Below are 22272 nucleotides of genomic sequence, written 5' to 3' on the forward strand. Positions count from 1 at the left end.
TGCATGCACAGATATATACAATAGATTGGCAGTGCCTATGCTTTCCTCACGGTGGCGCTGAAGCCGGCCGGCAGAAGAATTTTGCGCAACTAGCCATCTTGCTTTCACCGACCGTTGCTCATGTGCCATTAACACACGTGTATTTGAGAGGCTACTTTTCCTGCTTTTGGAGCTTTTTAAAAGAAGAATGGTGAACCACTGCGTTATGTGGGGGTGCACATTTAAGTAAACTACGAGGGAAAATTTTCCTGGGGGCGAAAATGTGTCTCTACACGCGTAAATAATAGATATAAGGAAAGCATGGTTTGCGTTCAGTAATGTCTCCGCTTCCATCTCACAGAGCATGAAAATATTTTCCAATGCCTTTTTTTGTACGTATCGCCACGAAATTTATATCACGTGAAGTGCAGGTTATGCTCTACCTTTTTAAATTTATTGTTGGCAAAATTCACATAGTTGTAGAAATAGCATCATGAAACTGTGAGACGTTATTTTTGCTGAATTGCAAATTGTTCTCGAAAACAAATTCTAAAGGTGTGTGACGGAAGCGGATATTTACCGGAGTTTCTGAAAGCGACATAGGCGCCGACTCCATGGGGCCTGAGGGGGCTCGAGCCCCCTCAATAATTCGTTTGGGGGGCGGAGCCCCCCCAATAATACAAGAAATTAATTAAGTTATGTTATGCTTTGTAAAATCACAAAAATATGTTGGTATTTTTTATTTTCCTTGTTTGACGATAGTTACCTTTTAAAATAAATTCAGTGATGATATAAAACAAATAATTATTACGGTATTAAACAGGTTAACTGAAAAAAGTGGTGTGAATCGTGATAGTGTTTCGGGGCTGCGACACACTTTGAACTTTTCCCGGTGCGTGAACCTTCAGGTACAAACTGGCGGGCCAAGAGGGATGTAACCTGCCTCCCGGTTGATTTAAATGGAAGAATGACTAATTTTATAAGAATTGAAGAATGACATAAAAAATGTGTCAGGCTTGTAGAGTTTCCCGAAGTGTCGAGTTATAGAGAGTCGAGTTTTCGGGGTTCTAATATTGATCATATGACCCCTCGAAAAGGCTTTTAAAAAACTTTAAAACTCACTATTTTTCATCTAAAATTTAGAAAATTTCCCGAGGCAAGACCCGCGGTATGGGCCCCCCCAATATTTTTTATAAGTCGGCGCCCCTGGAAAGCGATATCATTTCAAATGCAGTAGCTTCATATCTCTAGGATCGGTAACATGTGCATTCTCTGTCTCGGTGTCTGTGTTTTGATGACGGAATCATCATGATGTTTTCAGTTGTGTTTTCTGTGTTTACCAAGAAAAGACTTTCTCCAGTTTCCATTATGTCATGTACTTTCCGCTGTTGCATCATTACATTGTATCGGAATTTTATTTCCGTTGTAGTATTATTATTTATTTAGATATGTAGAGCGTGTATTATGAACCTTTAACTCTATCTGGAAACTTAACGAATTTCTTTCAAAAGCATAAGTTTTGACTTTTTTAATATCTATTGAGTGAAATTCCGAGAAACTGAACGCCTAAATAATGGTTTGCATGTGCTCGCGGTGAAATGACGCGGTCACATTCATTATAATTCAACCTTTCCATGTAGTACTTATCAGGTATTTGATCATTTTGTGGCTTCTATATAGAACATGGTGTCTGTTATAATCACTTATCCCGGTAAGATAGAAATTCTAATTAAAAACGTACCCCCTCATGATGTAAGATTTATATTATAGTCTGCTTCCCCTTCGAATATTATAACAACATGAAACTGATTATTGATGATCATGGATCAAATCGTTGAGTTTTTTAAGCCAATAGCTTCTTTTCAAGTTCGCAATTGGGTGATCGTGAGGGGAAATCCAAAACACTGCCTATATAAAATAATGTAAATTATATTTCTGGTGCTTAAGGATAGGAATTCAATCGCATTGACTATTTACGATCTCAGAAAAGCATTTTACAGCACCAAGCAGCATGCCTTGCTCAGAAAGTTAGATCATAATGGGTTTAAATAGGTTGAATCAAATTTAATTACGTAATATTTTTGGCCCGATTACTTATGGCAGTGAAAGGTTAGGTAGCATTGCCTCTACGTTTTTCGTCTAATTGACAACTCTAACTGAGCAACAACTCTTTGACAACAAAAATACAGTAAGTGGAAGCATCAAACCTTTGGAATTTTCGAATTATTTTGCTTGAATAGTATGACAATGTCGCTGGTAAATCTTAGGGTGAACAATACCATGTATTCACGATTGTAGGCTACCTTTCCTACACTAGCAGACGACGTAGTTAACCATTTTCCCCATCTGCTACGCCCCTTCTACATTTGGGACACAATATTTTTTTTCGAGATAACTCATGCATTTGGATTCCAATTCCATAATATTGAGCAGGAACCGAATTAGTATTAATCTTAGCTCAGCTTATATTACCAATTTCATAACTTCGTCACGGTTATGTTCCGCTCAAAGATTGGTTAATTTACCACGTAAGTGTCACGATCGGTCCCTTTCTTTTTAATTGGATACATCTTAAACGAAAATGACAACGTTTTCTATAGTTCATAGCCTTAATCAATGCGCCATTATCTTTCACAATGTAATTTTCCCCCAGTTCCCTACTTACGCAAACGCATAGGTCGGTGAAAGCAACATGGCCGCCAGCAGAAAGGCATGGCTTCACCCCCCCCACTCCCACTGCCAATCTATTGTATATATCTGTGGTTGCATGCATGGAGGCAGGGGGTGTCTGGCGAGAACCTTTGAGGCAGCATTTCGGCATGAAGGAATCGAAATATGACTAAATGGTTAAATATTTTGCCCAAAGGACTCTATTACATAGAATTACATTACATTAAAACATATTATGTCTACCTAAGAAAACGTTTTATCTGAGTCGAAAAACTCAGCATTCAAAATAACTGCATTGAAGCCCTATAGGCCCCTTTAGGTGCCTCAAGCACGTCTATCCAATGTCGCACAAAACTTTTTTATAATTTTTTTCTCACCATTTCGCACATTTTGAGACCATGAATATTGAAATCGGACCATTTAAAAAAATAAGCGCCAGCCTGATGTACCAGTTCCTGACTTGGAAAAAAGTCTTTTAAGTGTAAATGTGTGTCCCATCATTGATAGATAAGATTGGGAGAATTTCTGTTATGTGAGGGAAACAGTTTCAGCAGGTGATGACAAATGTAATTGTTAAAAAAAAAATTGTTACCACAATGGACATGTTAGGAATAAAGCTGGATTATAGGTTTTCTGGATTAGGGAATGCTGGATTCAGGGTGCTGACCAGAAAATACTGCGGTAAATAATTAAACACTTATTTATAACTTAGCTATGAATTCAGTGCATTGACTTTTGTACTACAAAAGCCTTTTGAAGGCAGGAGAAAAAATTTCAAATTACCTCACAAGAGCAATTGCACTAGCATACTTTATGTGCCATTTTGACAGATGTTTGTACTTAGTGCCATAATTTGAATACTCCATAAATACAAGGGTAGAATCAGGATTTGAGATTACAATACCCCAAAAGTGAAAGAATTAGCTGCATGGAAGTGAGTGGTAATGTAAATATTAAGGATTCCACCAATTCATAGCAGTAGAGCACAAAAAAATTTCAACAGTAATTAATATGTTTGAACTGAAAAAAAAACACACAAATTCATGCTCAAAACAACAGATTACCTGAGGTAATTATCCTTTCCATTTCTTGGAGAATCCATGATAATGCCTTTTCACATTGATTCTTTGATGAAGCATACTGATCATTTTCAATGACTGACTGAAGTAGCTGTATAGTAATATGAAAAAATGAAAGACTTTTTTGATGGAAATCTTTTGAGAAAGGAGCTTCAGTCAATCCTCCTACAACTTTGAGCAGCCTGAAATTATATAACAGAATAATTTATGTTTAAAACTATTATAATAGTCTTTTTTATCCAAATGTGATCATTGGAGATACGTGAAAATAGCACTTCCTTTTTAATTTTATAGCACTTTCAAGTACAGTTTACAGCATTTTGTAGCATCAATTATTTTTTTCATATTCCATTATTTGTAGATGACGACAAAGAGTGGTGAAGCACAGTTATTACACAAAATAAGGAATAGTTTAAATAATTATGAAGTAGAACAATAATAAATAAAGGAATCATATGAACTGAAAGAATGAAAAGTAAGGAATATTCAATTAATCTCTGCATCCACGATCCTAACTGGTGCTTAGATTGTGTGGAGTGCAGCATTTCCAAACTCAGTTTTTCTTTGACCGATGGCAAGAAATTTTTGTTTTCCAACGCAAAGGCTATTTACCAGGGTTCTCTTCCAACCTCTCTACAGTAGCTACAGATGAAAATACATGAAACCATCAACGAAAGCCCAACATCCAGTGCCGTAGTGAGGAGGGTCCGGACCCCCTCCTCCCTCAGAAATAGAAAAACACAATTACTCTGCTTCGTCATGAAAGACAACAAAAGATTGAAAAACAATAAACTTACAAAAGATTTCTTTGCAAAATGAAGTTTTTTCATCGTGAAAGGTGTTTAAATTAGTTTTAAACCCTCTGCTCAGTGCCCTGTTTTTCAAAAAATTTCCACCAGACCCCCCTGGTTTTAGATAGACCCCCTTCCCTTTGAACGAAATTCTAGGGTTTGCCACTGCCAACGTCTCACAGGGGTACTCACACAAGTCTCCCATGTGACCTCCACACTCGAGATGAGACATGAACCATCACTCTGTGTCATTGTTCACATGGTGACGACTGGCCTCCCGCCATGTGCTGCTGCCCAAAACCACCGGAACAAGGTATCTACATTGTCACTATCACAGTCTGTCACTGCCGTGCTCCAACAAGTTTCGCCATTATCGCTCTCTGGCACAACGCTATGCTAAAATCGTAAGACAGCAAGCTCCGTCTTGTGTGAATGCCAACAATGCAAGTCGGATGGTGGAGAAACAGGGTGATGAGTTCCCTGATCGACGAGTTTGAGACAGACCAGGGTGCTGACAAAATTTTTGTCATTGGCTGCTACTGACCCTCTTCCTACCCGGCGGCGGGCACACATTCGGCAGGGATTAAGTAAAATGTAACTATGTATGCACTTTCCAGGTGCGGATATTTTATGACAACGCAATCTCTGAGTGGTGACGCCATGAGGGAACCTGATTCAATGTCAAATGCAAATGGCAGAAAGGCAAAACATAAAATGTCATTATCGCTAGATATAGATTGCTAATGATCTTTAGAGAGTTCAAATAACCGTACTCAAGGTCATAGTTTGAAAAAGAAACACCATTCCGAGGAAGAAATGGAAAGAGAGGGAAGCGCTTCTGTCTTCCAGCAACTGTTGCATAGGTTGGTGAACTCGCCAATTTTGCTCCTTTGAGTTCACGGCGGAAGCGTGTGAAAATGGTGGTGGTACAGCTTGCTAACGCCCACGTCTAGTAGGAGCCCGAGCCAGTATGCGACGACTGAGCATTTCAACAGTTTCTCGGCACTAATTTTATGAATTTTGCGATTGAAAATGCAAATTTGCTGTTTAAATGTCATATAAGTCCAGTCATCTTGCCTGTCACATTTATTCACGTGCATCGCATCTTTATCGCATTTATCGCACATGCAATTTTCACGTATCACTGGTGATCATCCATTAGTAGCAACATTCCCAGTACATAATATTGCCAATGTGAGAAAAACAACAAAATTGATGAAAACTTTCTAACCTTCTACCCATTCACTATCCACCTCATGTATAATAACATTTATGATGATGTGGAAATAATGGGTGATGCAACTTTCACCTTCTCATTTTTGTTTTCAGCTATTCTTCAATCATTTCCACTATCTAACAATTTTTGTTGCTGCTTGGTTGAAGCTGATGACATACAGTTTGATAGCTCCACTGCACAAACGCTAAACAATCACCCACCGAATCAAATCCGCTTATCTAGAAGCCCTGGTATTACTAGATGAGCGGATTTGATTCGGTGGGCGATTGTTGAGCGTTTGTGCAGTGGAGGTATAGAGTTGGTAGGTGGCAACTAGAGCTACACCCACTGCATGTTATCTACCACAACCACTCATTTCCTGCCATTTATAAAAATTGCTTATTCAATAAAAAAATCTCTTTTTTCTCTAAAGACATTAAAGAATACACTGAAATCTGTTCTCACTAAAAAATGTTAATATAGTTGTTAAAACAGCTGCCCAATTTTGTTGTTTTGCTCATATTTAAAAAAGAATAATTTACTATACACATATTTTTCTCTTCTATTAATGTACTTATAACAGGAATCAATTTTCAGAATAAAAGTACACCTACATGAACGGAAGAGGAGGAGAAATGAAAAGGTGAGTAAAAATGAAAATAAAAGAAATAAAAGGATTAGGAGTTATGCTTTTTCTTTTGGACATAAATCTAATCTAAACTAAGAAGCAATAACATATTGATCATCTCCCAAGTAACTGATTTGCTCACTAGGAGACATTGTGAGAGTGATGTTCGGGATCTGAATGTCGATGTTATTTTCTGAAACTACATACATAGGTAATGTAGAAAAAGTGTCACTGCTTTCTTCCACATAGGCCTGGGTTCGAGAGATATTCACATGTAAAGATTTTGTGCACCATGACTTCTCTCGAGTAATCACTCTATCTCAACTACCATGGTGGTTGAGTGGTCTAAGGCTAAGGCCCTTGGCCAGTGTCTCTTGCCATGTGCATCCTTGGTTTGAGTCCCGACGTGGGCCAATTTTTTTTTCTCTCTTAATTTTAGATATCACTGTCTCAGCTCATCCCCATTCGTTCTATTTCACTATTAGGAGATTTTTTTTAATTTTCATATTAGTTTATGGATTTTAAATGGAACTCTGAATTGTGCCTTACCACACGAATTTGAGAACGTAAACACCAAATTTTCATAACTGACCTTTTTCGGTCTACCAGGTTCAATTCTCCCAGTTTCTGGAGGCCAAATGCTAGGTGAGTCACCTATTGAGCTTGAAAATATCTCGATAGCTTTCAGCAATTGTATGACTGTATGACATGCATGAGGTTCAAAAAAGAATAAGACACACTATTAAACCTAACGCGATTTATTATTCACAGCATTTAAGTTTTTTAAGCTCTAATTTATTGACCCAAAGTTTTATAGTCATACTGCTACTAATATTTAATATAGTCCAAACAGGACCATTTCGGAAGAAACAAGAGTAGCATGAGCGCATTCAAACAAGAGGAGATGGACTGGAAACTTCAGGCAATGCAAACTGCACATATCATATTGCTGTGCCTTCGCCCCTTCACTTTGAAGAAAACGACATCACATGCAAGATCGGACGTGTTCTTCCCTTGCTCCTTTGCTCATAGCCTTGCTGCTTGAAAGACTTTGATGCTCTTCACTTATAAGCATTTTCGATTTCTTCTAGCCACCATTTAGTCCAACAATGAACACACTCGTTCGGATTTTTTAAATCGCAGGTTTTGACACCAAATTTTCATATTTCATAATATATCAACATAATTTTCAGTTTCAATAATCCTCATAATAGCGTATGAAGATGATTTTTGTAAAATCAGGTCCTCAGAGCAATGGAAATTAATCGGCAAGACGAATGTTGATTATTAACCAAGTATTGTGCATCAAAACTATGTGTTTCTCTACGTTTGATATGCGATAACTATTTGCAGTATAAATGCCGCAGGATGCCCACTCTTGGCAGTAAATTTAGCACGCCCTCCGGAGCGAAAAACCGTGTGTGATCTTTTCCATGTCCACCTCTGAGGTACCGACGTGATGGCACGATGCTTGCAAGACAGAAAAGCAAACAGGAGCATTTTAAAAATACATCACTAAGGGAGAAACTCCCCTGCCTCCCACTTGTTTTTGCCCTTGATGATGACCTTTTAGATGACTGACTCATGCAGAAAACCAAGGCCACTTAGTTCGCCTTGGACTTGCAACCGGTGTAGGGGGGGGGGGGGATAGATAAGAAGTTTGTGTAAGAGACGCAACCCCATTTTCAGCTGCAATTTCTGGGAAAAAAGGTGCGCCCCTTGACATGCTTTTACGGTAATTACACGGGAATTTCCAGATAATGAGCTCATCCTTAACCCAGCCATTGCTCCCACAGCCTCATCATGTATTTATAATCACAACTCTCTCTTCTCATCAAATAAACACCATTGGCTATTCTCACATTCAGTGACTGACCCTAGACCCTGATTTCCCCTCCTACCCTCTTTGGTCTGTCAAGTGTAATGACCCTCCCTTCCAGCAGCCTCCTCAAGCCGTTCTCGAAGTCTTCTTTGTCTATCATTCCCACCCGTTTTCACACAGTTGGACCTCTTTGCTTCATTCAGGTATTATAGAGGGTCAGCTGTGGAGGGAGGGTTGTTAGGGCAGACCTATCCATTTAAAGTCCATAAACTAATATGAACATTTTTAAAATCGCCAAGTAGCTACATAAAACAAATGGGGATGAGTTGTGACGGTGACTTCTAAAATTATAAGAGAGAAAATAAAAATCCCAAACCGAGATTCAAATCCGGGACACATGCAGCAAGGGACAATGGACAAACACGCTAGACCATTTGATGATCGCAATAGTTCAGAGAGAGCGATTACTCAAGGGAAGCCATGGTGCACGAAATCTTTATATGCGATTATCCCTTGAACCAGAGCCTACGTGCCTGACACTTTGCTGGCACAGGGCTGTGACACTTTTTCTACATTACCTATGTAGTTTCAGAAAATAACATGGCATTCAGACCCCGAAGATTACTCTCATGATGTCTCCTTGTAGACTGAAAAGTAGACTTGAACAAAGTAAAAGATGATGACTGCAACATCTTACTTACTTGAACAAAGCAGTGTTCTCATCTTCCTCATTACCAGCACTATTGAAGCTGAGAACAACTTTTGGATTCACACGTGATGCATATTGTCCCAGTAAAGCTGAATATTCAGCAGTATTTAAATTCTGCCATGACACAGTCTGGGCTGCCAATAATGTGGGCAACATGTTGCAGTTTCCAGCCTTCAACATGTTAAAATGAAGTATTACATTATAAGCATGATAAAAGAAATTCAATTCATCAAAAATTTAAAAATAAGTACAGGAAATAACTCTCTTTAATAATATTTTGGTTGAATGTAGGGAAATAATGTAATCGTATCACATTCCAGTGGACTAGAACAGTCACACAGGACTAATACGGTGCTCTGGCTGGTTATGCACAACCATACTGACATGGAAGTCTTGACTCTAATGTTGCAGTTAAGTTTATTAAAAGAGGCAATATAAGTTCAACAGATTCAGGCTTCAATTGGTGGTAGTTAGTCATATTTAAGTAAATGAAAGATCGTAGCACTTTTCCACTCTTGTGGAAAAGTGCTACGATCTTTCATTTACTTAAAAAAGAGGCAATATAGTTTAATTTTTGGAAGAATATTTCAATTAAAGGCGACAGACTATGTACGTTATCGAAAATTCTGGCCATCTGCTCTATCTTTAAGATTAAGAACAATTACCAGCCCTCTTCCCTCACCTTTCATTTCCCTCCCATATCTTTCCCACTTATCCTCACTCTCCATCAACCCTGTAAACAGCCTCGCATTCTATAGAATTCCATTCTTCTCCCTCCCCTTCTTGAGAAAGATGGGCTGAGGCCTATCAAAAGCTATGGATAAAAATATTTACCTGCATGTACCTTTTCAGTCTTAATTTTTTTCTTTTAATTTATTCAAATTGCCAACCCCTATATTTCCTTACTCTGCAGCACAAAGAAATTTTGATTTTATAAACCAATCCCAACCTAGCTCCATGGTGAGTGGGACAGTAACCATACAGCATACAATGCCATAAATGCAATAACTTTTAAACTCACCTTGCATAAGCAGCTGTTTCCCGAGATCAACAGAAGTATCCTAAGAAAACATGCTAGAGCTTGAGCTGAAAGAGGAATAGAGGATGATAAAGAATCTGTCCACTCTTTCCAGTGAACCTTTGACAGAATGGTGCGAAGAAAGCAGAGACATTCTGGAGATGAAGATTCAGCAACCTAAAAAAATGGAAAATAAGTATTAAAATATGAAAAAATTATTAAAACAAAAGATATTACACAGAGGCTTTGTTTAGTTCACATAATGCATCCATTATTATCTTAATTCAAATTTCATTTCATCACTAAAGCTTTACAACAAAAAGCATAACTACAGTAAACTCTTGTTAATACTAACAAGGTTATTACGAAGTTCTCGTTTTTACGAAGCAAATCGGTGGTCCCAACGATAAGGCTAATCCAATCTATAGTAAAAGAAACGTTATTACGAAATTACGAACCTCAGTTCTGGTCCTGGGGGTTATAAAGTGAACTTTATTACGAAGTTCCACGGATAAGCAACGGCATTTATACACTAACTAACTGTTTTTAAAGGTGGATATAAACTACGATATGTCATAATCATTGCAATACTTTTAAGTTCTCCTCGTGCACTGACCAAGAGCATCAATTACATATAGTTATTTCTTCAGTATGAGATACTTCAATGTCCACGCAGCATCATATAATACAATTCATTGCTATGAAATCATGGTGACCCACTCATTAATCACAATCAGTATGTCCTCACCTTATGAACATTTGATTTATGGACTTTCAGGGATACGAAAATTTAAAAAAAAAATCATGTGTGCCTGGAATTTCAAATTTGGCACCATTGTAGCTGGCCAATGTGACGCAGTGTGGCATAAAGGAATGCACACTTTGGACACAGTACGAACAGTGCCAATTAAATTTGCTGTGAAGTTAGTAACTTTTCCTTCCTGCAGACAGCGAATTTCATTCAACACATTCGCATCGTTCACTCACCTAGATCAGTTCGTCACAATCTTGAGTTACAGCAAAATTTTAATTCAGTGCTGCATCCTGCAGGATAACCACTCTTTTCGATGCCTTGCATGGGTTTATAAACTTCAAAAAGTGTTGTGACCGAGTTGCTTGAGTCAAGCACCCAATGACTTTAATAATGGGCATCATGGGTTCGAGTCCCGATGGAGTCAAATTTTTTGTCTCATAATTTTAGAAACCACTGTTACCACCTATCCTCAGTCATGTAAGTCACTTAAATTAGTGTTTTCCTATCTTTTCTTTCTTTATGGATTTCCAATGGTGAATTTCAATTTTTTCAATTTTCAACTCCAAATGGTGCCTCACCACGTGACTTTTGGGGACGCATAAAAATACACGTGAATTTCCTGGTAATACACTTATTCATTGCTCCCTAAGCTCTTCACATATTTATGATCAAAACTCTCTCTTGTCACCAAGTTGGCTGTCATCACATTAAATGACTAATTCTGACCAGTTTTGCCAACAACTCTTTATGGCCCCTCAAGTACTTTCACCCTGCTCTCTAGCATCCTGCTCAAACCGTCTTTGTCTATCTTTCGCACTCGTCTTCACAAAGTTGGGCCTTGGTGTCTCATTGAGGGATTAGTGAGGGTCATCTGTGGAGAAAGGGTTGGTTGGAAAGTACTCTTTGAACGGAGCAAGAAGGGATGTCATAGAGGAGACAGGGTGGATGGAACGACATTCTGTAGAAAGGAGTGAGAAGATTGGTTGGAAAGTAAGTGGATGGGCTGTGGAGAAATCTAATTTAGGAGAACCCTGGTGGAAATAGTATTACGAATAAAAGAATGTACAAGTCGAAAAATCTTGGTTTGAGCTTCTTCACTAAAAAGTTTGAGATGGTTTATTCTGCGTTCTGCTGACTTATTCTAAAATAAATGGTAGAACTGGTAGAATGGTGTCTTACCATTTATTTTACTCTAAAATAAATAATAAAAGAAATGATAGAACAAATTAATCTCTTAATCTCTTCGCAACACAAACTCTTATGTCTACTGAAGATGTCAGGGGAGCAATCCAAATTACACTCGTGGGAACCCACCACTTTAGGGGAAATGAAGAGATTTATTGGCATATTTGGATACATGGGTATAGTAGATTTGCCCACACTTCACCACTACTGATGTAATAGAAGGCTTTTTAGAGTAAGCATTCTTCCTAATGTGATGTCACACAACAGGTTCGAAATTCTAATAAAAATGTGGCATTATAGTAATAATGAAGAGTGCCCTGATGGTGATGGAGGCTTCAAAATTATCCCCTTAATGAATTCTCTCATCAGGAAGTGGTTTACCCCAGGGGAAAAAACTTTTTGTGTGGATGAGACGTTAGTGCCTTTCAAAGGACACCTAAAAATTAAGCAATATATTTTCCAAAAAACCCATTAGCACGGAATAAAAATTTCCAAATTGTGTGCTGATAAAGGATACATGTGGAACATGAAAATGTATTGTGGTAGAGAAAAAGATGCAAGTATTTCCATGCAAACTAATTTAGTAATGAAGTTATTGAAAGATTTGCGAAATTCAGGAAGAACCGTGGTGACTGATATTACTATACAAGCATATATGTAATTGGCAAATGCTCTGCTAGACATTAAGACCTATCAAATTCGGACACTTAGATGTAATAGATAAGGAAACCCTAAGAACGTGATACAGTGGAACCCCGATCTATAGTTCGTTGATATTGATCATTTTCCCGCATTCATCGTTCACAGTTCCTGGTCCCAAATAAAGTTCCATAAAGAAAATGTAATTTTTTCCCACATCTATCATTCCCCGAAGTATCGTTTTCCCTCATTGATCGTTTGAAGATCACTGTCCAGTCGTATAATTTTCCCGCATCCATCATTTGAAGAAAATGAGACGAAGTGTTTACAATGTGTTATTTGTGGCTAATAACGACAGACTCATAGTTTGAATCTTTTCCAGGCGATAAAACTACCATAGGGAAAAGCTCAATACCGTGGGATAGTAACATATGCGCATTTCCCAAGATCCACTATCCCCCTCCATTCAGCACTTGCCTCCCCCCCTCTTAAGCTTTCCTCTTCTCTGAAATAAAAAAAGGTCCCAGCTCGCGCAGGGATCGTATTACGAAGACCTTAGCTTCGAAAGAAAATATCAAGTTACACGAGAAGAATAGAAACGTGTTTTGCACCTCTCTGGTTCTCACCCACTTAATTTTTTTCAGCCTATCTCCTTAAAAGTTCTCAGTATCTGGAGGTCAACTGCTGCATGAATCACCAATTAGTTCAAAAGTGTCTAAAAATGAATTTCGGCAATTATTATATTGAAATATTAGTTATGTGCACGTAATTAAAAAAAGAATGATACCAAACAGGATGTATTTCTAATGCTATTTAAGCAAGGAAATAGCTGGAATAAAACGATGGTGATTTCTGGTGAATCTCAATATACTCGCATCTGAGCTTCTTGGCAGTTGATGCAGCTTTTTTTTTTCGAAAACAGGACATCATGTTACAATTTACGACTCACGCTATGCGTCTCATTTGTCAGAGTTGCTAACGAAGCGACATCTTCTCAGGATATTTTGTTTCTCCCTACTAGCAATCTGAATTCATCTTCTCATCTAGAGCTACACTACTTATTGTTAGAAATGTGTGGGTAAGTTGCCTTTTCTATAGGACAAAAAATTTCATTGCGCTATCATATGGCCATGCTTCGTCCTCTGCAGTAAGCTCTGCTTACGCCGTACTCGATAACATTAGTGCCGAACTTCACCTCGTACAAGTGGTTCCGTACTTTCCAGGGTGAGTGTTTTCCGTGTGGGTTCAATAAAGTCCAGTTCCATTTTTATTAGTTTTCTTTTTATTCGTCTTCGGACCATGGCCCTTCCGAAGAAGCAAGTGAAAACTTGACTTGTAAAAAATGGACTGAAAATAATTGAAGATGAAGAAAAGAATCCGGACTAGAAGCGCGTGATTATTGCTACGCCTCGGGTTGTCCGCTAGCACATGACGGCAGGGGTGGGGGTAGAGCAAGATACCTAGTGAAAACATGAAGTGGGATGAAGCCGAGGATCAGGTGGGTGTGCCGCTGACGATTAACGCAATATTGTTCAAGCTTTACACATTGCCTCAATTATATTAAATATTTAAATGTTATAAAGGAACATTTCAAATAAAAACTATTTTTGGCCTTTGTGATCCATCTCAAAACCAATCCCTGTACCAGGGAAAGCGGTTGTTTTAGGTATAACATGCAAATTGCTCTCATAAATACTTGTACTTGAAACAGCTTTTGATGGAGAAGAATGTTTACATCATACAGAAATCCATAATAGCAGTGCAAATGCCGAGTGGAGTGCAAACGTTTTTGAGCAAGGTGGTGTGTTCCTTAAGGATATTTGAAAGAGATATTTTTCAAATCAACGGTATGACCTAAGTGTCACAATAAAGTACTAATATTCCTGTAATCAGCTAAAATCTTGTTTGAATCCCTTAATGAATATTGTAATCACTCGCCAAAAGACAGCGTTTCCTGGGACATATGCAACTTAGCCAAACATTCATGCATTGATCATTTTCACGCATTCAAAGTTTGTTTCATCCATCCCCCTGAAAAACGATAGATCGAGGTTCCACTATATATAAAAGGGTGAAAGTTGGAGAAATAGATGCGCAAGAGAATAAAAGAGGAATATGAATTATGAAACGGCGAGAATGACAAGTTGTTTTGCTTCAATCAACTAAGCACAAGGATGGAATGGTAGTTACTAAAAGGCATTCAGGATCTGTGAAAAAGCCCTTAGCTATTTAGGACTACAATAAAGGGAAAAGTTCCATTTATTTGTCAGACCAGCTCTCAAGCTATGGATCAGCCTTGAGGAAAACATTGAAATGGTATCGTACATTAGCAATTGAATAAATTTTGGTTTTGGGGATTAGTGTAGTAAATGCACATTTTCTACATAAAAAAAATACCCATTGCACAGTGCCCACAACAGTTTTTTGGGAAATATTAATTGATCAGCTGCTGTTTGGTGGGGAGGAAGTGGCTGACGGGGATGAGTTAGGGACATCATTCAAAAAGAAAGGAAAAACCTTCCTCACTCACTTAAAAATATGGGTGGACCCAGCCACAAAGTGAGAATATATTGTAAAGGATGTTATGAAAAGAGAAAGAAAGGGCATATAAATAAAAATAATTTGCCTATGGTACCTACTTCTTGTGAAAATTTCGAAGGCAACCCCCACTTTTGCATCAATTGTTTTGCAATGTATCATAAAAAATAACTCTTGCAATAAGTAAATAATGACCATATAATGAGCATCAGAAAAATTTAAAGTACTTACAAGTGAAGTAATATAATGTCTTTCAAATGTTGTCAAGTGCTGAATTGACTTAAATGTGGTAACCAAATATACATTTTATACAGTCTTTACCAATAAAAATTATTTCATGATAAAAATATTAAATGTTATAAATATGTATGTCATTTTTGTAAAACCTCTGCCATCAGAAGTACTTCTTGAGGCTATAGTGGTCCAGTTGTAATGCATTTGGCACTGTAGCAGTGGTCCTCCCAACACTTCTCTAGGAAAAATTTTGGGCGGTCCCATAGGATATATGTAAATATGTAATAGACATTTTCACAGTGGTCCCTATGGATCACTGCAGTGCTTATTATAATATTCAAGAATTAAGATCATTAACTAATGCATAACATGCATACTAAATCATCCAGAAGAATAAAACATAAGTTAGTGTGTCCCCACTCTCCTACCACTCCGTGAAGTCCTGCCCATTAGCCCATAATTAGTCGTAACTCATCACTACATATTAATCCAGTGGTGTAGTGAGGGGTGTCTGGTCTCTGCCCCCACCCAAAGTATATAAACACAATTACTTCACTTCATCATAATAGAAAACAATCAAGATATTAAAAAATAAAAAAAAGATTTAAAAAAATCATCAATTTACAAAAGATTTCTTAGAAAAATGAAGTTTTTTCCGTAATGAAAAGTATTAAAATTTAGTTTAAAATCAGATTAAAATCCTCTACTTTGTACTCTGTTTTTCAAAACTTTTCCCCCAGACCCAAAAAAAAGTTTTTGAACTCCCTCCCTCCCCCAAACAAAATTCCTGGCTACACCACTGTATTAACCAGTGAAAATTTCTTTGCACTACAAAAAGAGGGAGAAAGTTAGCTACCTGCATTCACAGGAGCTCTGTGTTCATGTTTTCCAAGCCTTGCAGAGTGCAACCACACTCTGTTATCACTGATTCGCGTCCAACAGCAGTTGCAACCCAGGCAACTTATGCGAGATGCGACTACTAGTACGTGGTTGGTGTCTGTGTAGTTTCCGACGTTGCACAGTGGTTTTGAAGCATTCATGCAAACCACTTTTCTGCATCCATGGTCACAGCACCAAGGATGAAAGTTTTTAAAACCATGACTTATATGGATCAGTAAAAAAACGAGTACAATCTTATTATCACCTCTGAAAAGATCGTGGTAAGGTGAAAAAACCTCTCAATGAGTCTCGGATGCACTCTAAAATAACAGAATAAGTGCATCAATAATAATACATAGTTTGAAATACATAAATTATGAACATTACAATAAAACTAAGCGAGCGTTTGGATTATCCATGTTTTCTGATTATTTGTGCCGCCTCTCCCCATCATCTGCCCGGACAATTGGGAGATTACTGCACATTAAATAGTGTTTCCATCAGTATAAATTTTCTTTCATAGTAAACAATGTTTAAATATTTTTGTTAATTAACAACAAAATATGCATTTAAAAAATAAGCCAAAAATTTTTTCTATGCTAACGTTCACAACTTATTGTGGAAGATGAATGCTGCAGACTTCGTAGTTCTCTACGTTGAGTTAAATGCTCATTACGAGGCTAACTTTACGGTGTACAGAGTCATTTATTGCAGTGGCATGTCTACATTTTCATTGAACAAAAAAAATCAGATTAATATAATATTTTCTTTAAAATGACATATTATTCATTACTTTACCATAAGCCTAGATATGAATTTGCAAAGTACAGTGGCAAATCATTTTGATGCTGACAGTTAGACATACCTCAACCATGTCCTTCAAATTCTTGACAGAAGGCCAAAATCTGTTCCATGGCAGCAAGAGGAGAGAAGAGTGAATAACTTGCAGTACATGGGTTCCTACACCAATGCGAGCAAATGCTGAGCAATACATTTCCCAAATGAGTCCAAGAGGATTCTGATGTCCTAAATATGAAAATGACAAGGAATAACACTTACATTACTTACTATAGAGGTTACAAATGTTATTTTTCATGCACTCCTCTTAACCACTGCACATTAGACTTTACTTAAGCTTTCGATTGGGTGAATCACAAAATTATAATAAGTCGCTTGAATGATGTTGGACTATCAAATTCAGCCATGCTGTGGTTCAAGTCATAGCTCTCTAACAGGAACCAAGCCGGTATAGGACCGAAAGGCGAGCTTTCAAACTATTGTCCTGTAACCAAAGGAGTGCCATAGGGGTCAATCCTTGGACCCCTCCTGATTTTTATTTATGTCAATGATCTTTCTAAAGTTATTTTAAGATGTAAATACCACATGTATGCCGATGATCTTCAGATCTACATTGACTGTTACCCCTCTGATGTGACTGAAGCCATTAATAAGGTTTATGATGATATTCGAAATATATGTAAGTGGTCACAGGAAAACTGTCTGCAACTAAATCCCAGCAAGACCAAAAGTATCATCATTGGTAGTAATATTTATATTAATAGAATTATACTCGCTGCCCTGCCAAAAATAATTGTTAAAGGTGTCGAAATTGATTTTTCTGATAGTGTTACTAACTTAGGAGTTACACTAAATAAAACCTTATCATGGAATGAACACATAAAATCCATTTCGCAGAGGGTCTTTAAGACTATATCACTTAAAACAATTTAGACACCTTATCCCCGTCCCTCTTCGCCAAAAATTAGTTGACACTCTTATTTTCCCTCATATAGATTATTGCCACATGGTATATTCTGACCTTACTAATGAACTAAATCTGAAACTGCAGAGGATTCAGAATTCCTGTATAAGGTATATTTTTGACATCACATATTATGAACATGTGACACCATATTTTGAAAAACTAAGATGGTTAAAAATACAAGATATGAGCCTACTTTATAAGGCTACATTTATGTACAAGCTAATTACGATTGAACTTCCCACATATTTACACAAAAATATACAATATAATGCTTAAACAAATAAACGTCCGACACTCCATATGGAAGAACTCTATGTACCATACCATAGAACATCCATTTACGCTAGATCTTTCTATACCACCTCCTGCAAAATATGGAATAAATTGTCATGCGTTTTAAAAAAATCTAAAAATGTAAGACAGTTCAAAAAAAAATATTATGAAATATTGCTACATGTAAATTGAATATCGCAACTTAACTGATTATTGTGCTAATGCTAAAGTTAACTGATTATTGTGCTGATGCTTAAGTCAATAAAATCAGATGTATTTATGAGTTTATACGTTTGTCGTGCTGATAATTATATATACATATGTATCTTTTTGTTCTACTCTGTCATATATTTAGTCGCATTCTGTGAAATCGATGTATAATGTAAATCTACTTATTCCTGCAATATGTCTGACTCTATTATATTTATAACTATATATGATCCTAAGGGACAAACTTGTCTCGGAATAATAAATTTCATTTTCTATTTTCTATTTCTAATATACCGGCAGTGCTACATTTAGGCCGCATTCTGATGGAACGACTTTTCACCGGCCACCATTCACATCACGACGCTGTGAAATTCAGGCCGCCTTCAGTCAAGGCAACTCGCTCGCCACGCCGTGTGCCGGGCAACTGATCTAGTAATTCCGATCTTACGTGGCCGCGTTAAATTTCTTTCAGCACATTTTTTACTCATAATATCTAATTCTTCAGGTGAAAAAGTGCCTCATTCTAAATATTGCAGGATTAATACATGGGAACCGAAGATAGAGGCTGTGATAAATTTAACAGCAAATTCCTGCAGAGAAATCACTACAGTACGCGATACAGTGGAACCTCGATCTATCGTTTTTCAGGGGGATGGATGAAAAAAAAACGGTGAATGTGGGAAAACGATCAATGCGGGAAAGTATATCCGGGTTGCCTATGTCCCAGGAAACGCTGGATTTTTGCGAATTATGATATTCATTAATGGATTCAAACAAGATTTTAGCTGATTACAGGAATATTATTACTTTATCGAAACACTTAGGTCATATTGTTGATTCGAATTATATCTCTTTCAAATTTCTGAAGGAACAAGCCACCATGCTAAGAAATGTTTGCACTCCACTTGGAATTTTCACTGCTATTTCACTGTAAAAATTCTTATCCATCAAATGCCATTTCAAGTATATGTATTTACGAGAGAAATGTGTGTGTTATGCCTCAAACAACTGATTTTGCCGTCGCAGTGATTGGTTATGAGATGGATGAAGAAGGCCAAAAAAAGTTAATTATTTGAAATGTTCCTTTCTAGCAATTAAATTTTTAATATGATTGAGGCAATGTGGTGTTAATCGTCAGCGGCACGCCCACGTGATCCTCGGCTTCATCCCACTTCTTGTTTTCACCAGGGATCTAGCTCTACCCCCACCCCTGCCGTCATGTGCTAGCGGACATACTTGCTGCAATATTCACGCATTTCTAGCCCGGATTCTTTTCTTCGTCTTCAATTATTTTCAGTCTATCTTTTAAAGTTCTCACTCGTGTCTTTGAAAGGGCCATGGTCCGAAGACGAATAAGAATGAAACTAATAAAAATGAAACCGGACTCTATAGAATCCACACGGAAAACACTCGCCGGTTTTAAGTCAACCCACCCTGGAAAGTACGGAACCACTCGTACGAGGTGAAGTTCGGCACTAATGCTATCGCGTACGGCGTAAGCAGAGCTTACTGCAGAGGGTGAAGCATGACCATATGACTGTGCAATGAAATTTTTTATCCTATAGAGAAGACAACTTACCCATTCATTTCTAACAATAGGTAGCGTAGCTCTAGATGAGCAGATGAATTCAGATTGCTAGTCGGGAGAAACAAAATATCCTGAGAAGACATCGCTTCGTTAGCACCTCAGACAAGTGAGACTAGTAGCATAACTCCTAAATTGTAGCCAGACGCCCTGTTTTCGAAAAAAATCCGCATCAACTGCCGTGAAGCTCACTATCAGCTGCGAAGATACCGATATTCACCAGAAATCACCATCGTATTATTCCAACTATTTCCTTGCTTAAAATGGTGAAATAACCTTAGTAATACGTCGTGTTTGGTATCATTCTTTTTTGAATTACGTGCACATCACTAATATCTCAATCTAATAAAAGTATAATACCAATTGCCGAAATTCATTTTTCGACACCTTTTGAGCTAATTGATGATTCATGCAGCAGTTGACCTTCAGAAGTGGGGATCTTTGAAGCGAGTCGGCTAAAAAAAAGTCAGCCTTCAAGAAAGGGGGGAGCGTGAAAAAGGCTTCTTTTGTTCTTGAGTAACTTGATATTTTCTTTCGAAGCTGAGGTCTTCATAATACGATCCCTGCTCGAGCTGGGACCTTTTTTTATTTCGAAGAAGAGGAAAGCGTCAGATGGGGGGAGGCGAGTGCTGAATGAAGGGGGATACCGGATCTTGGGAAATGCGCTAATGTAACTATCCCACGGCACTCAGCTTCTCCCTATCGTATTTCAACCTCCTGGAGAAGATTCAAACTATGTGTCTGTCGTTATTAGCCATAAATAACACGTTGTAAAGTTGTAAACACTTTGTCTCATTTTTGTCAAACGATGGATGTGGGAAAATTATACGATGGGACCACGATCTTCAAACGATAAATGCGGGAAAACGATACTTCGGGGAACGATAGATACGGGAAAAAATTACATTGTCTTTATGGAACTTAATTAGGGACCAGGAGCGGCGAACGATGAATGCGGGAACGATAGATCGGGGTTCCACTGTATTACGTGGATGCATTATGCACGAGACTAAACTGGCCAATTGACCTTGGAATCGTAATGAGATAGAGCAAATTAACGTCAGCAGCATTAAACAATGAAGGCTTTTTTCGCTAATTCATCTATAATCACAAAAAACACAAAATTTCATTTTTATTTACTGATTTCGCGTTATTTCACGATGTCGCATCTCGCGAATTTCACGGACCTCTAGTCATATGTCCTTCCACATTCCTTGAAACTATGTACCTTCAACGAGAGAGGCCCTCAAGGAGTTTTTCTGCCACATGTGAAGGACACATGATGTTAGGTATGGCTCCAGAACATCAGATAGTGCTTAAAATTAGGCAGTTGACTAAGGTGCCTCTCATGCAAGGAATTATATCTATTAAAAGGGTAGAAAGTCTTTATTAATAGTAACGACGAATTTTTACAAACACGCAAAAGGGAATGACAAAACTCTGCAATGAAAGTATCTGGATATAATTCAGATAAATTATTTGACATATCCAAGACAGACACCATGGACCAAATTATCTATTGCATAAACAATGAGAATTTCAGTCACTGAGCTTGGGCATTAAAAACACAAGACTTTTCTTCTCCATCCTCGATATTTACACTTCCTTCTTCAATGTTCTTATACAGTTTTGGAAGAAGAGGGAAGACTTCATCAGAGGTGAAGAGGAAGTGTAGGGTGGAAAATTTGAGGGTGGTTGGTCATGCCAAGAGAGCAGTAAAACTCATGACTAATTATAATGGAAGTGTAACCAAGAAAGAACAGTTCAACCAGCATTTATTATTCACCGTACAAAACCACTGAAAAAGCTTTCCCGATGACAAAAAGTCAAATTTGATTGTTAAACATGAAAAGTAATGAGATATCATACAGTTGCTTCAACATATGAAAAATGTTGCTGAAAAATGAAATGTTGCCTCATGAAAATCCTAGTTTCCCTCCTTCTTTTTGCTTAAAGTGTACTTTCTATAAAATTGCATTGAAAAATGAATCATATGGCCCCCAGCTTATCATTTTCACTCAATCTAGATCCACTGTGCCAGAATTTAAGGGGAAGGAGGGAAGATCCAAGGAGTGTTGTGCAAATCAAGTAACATGCTGCGCAGCTGGCAGTATGGACGTGGAAAGCGTGCGGCGGACACCTTTGAGGCAGTGTCTTGGTATGAAGGAATCAAGATACGGCTAAACGGTAGACAATTTTGTACAAAGGGCTCTATAATACATATCATGTTTACCTAAGAAAAAGTTTCATCAGGGTCGAAAAAATCAACATTCAAAATAACTGCATTAAGGCCCAATA

At 37.7% G+C, this 22272-nt stretch overlaps 1 protein-coding gene across 1 annotated transcript in view; it reads right to left on the minus strand.

The window, feature by feature from the left end:
- Positions 1–22272, minus strand: part of LOC124159956 (ectopic P granules protein 5 homolog) — a 160691-nt gene that overhangs the window by 28823 nt on the left and 109596 nt on the right. Inside the window, exons 27-30 of the mRNA XM_046535784.1 lie at positions 17007–17167; positions 9916–10089; positions 8887–9065; positions 3714–3910 (exon numbers count right to left, since the gene is read on the minus strand). Coding sequence (XP_046391740.1) covers positions 3714–3910; positions 8887–9065; positions 9916–10089; positions 17007–17167 — 711 coding nt within the window. The remainder of the gene's footprint in view (positions 1–3713; positions 3911–8886; positions 9066–9915; positions 10090–17006; positions 17168–22272) is intronic.

Source organism: Ischnura elegans, chromosome 1 (assembly GCF_921293095.1).
Source record: "Ischnura elegans chromosome 1, ioIscEleg1.1, whole genome shotgun sequence".
Classification (NCBI taxonomy): Eukaryota; Metazoa; Arthropoda; class Insecta; order Odonata; family Coenagrionidae; genus Ischnura; species Ischnura elegans.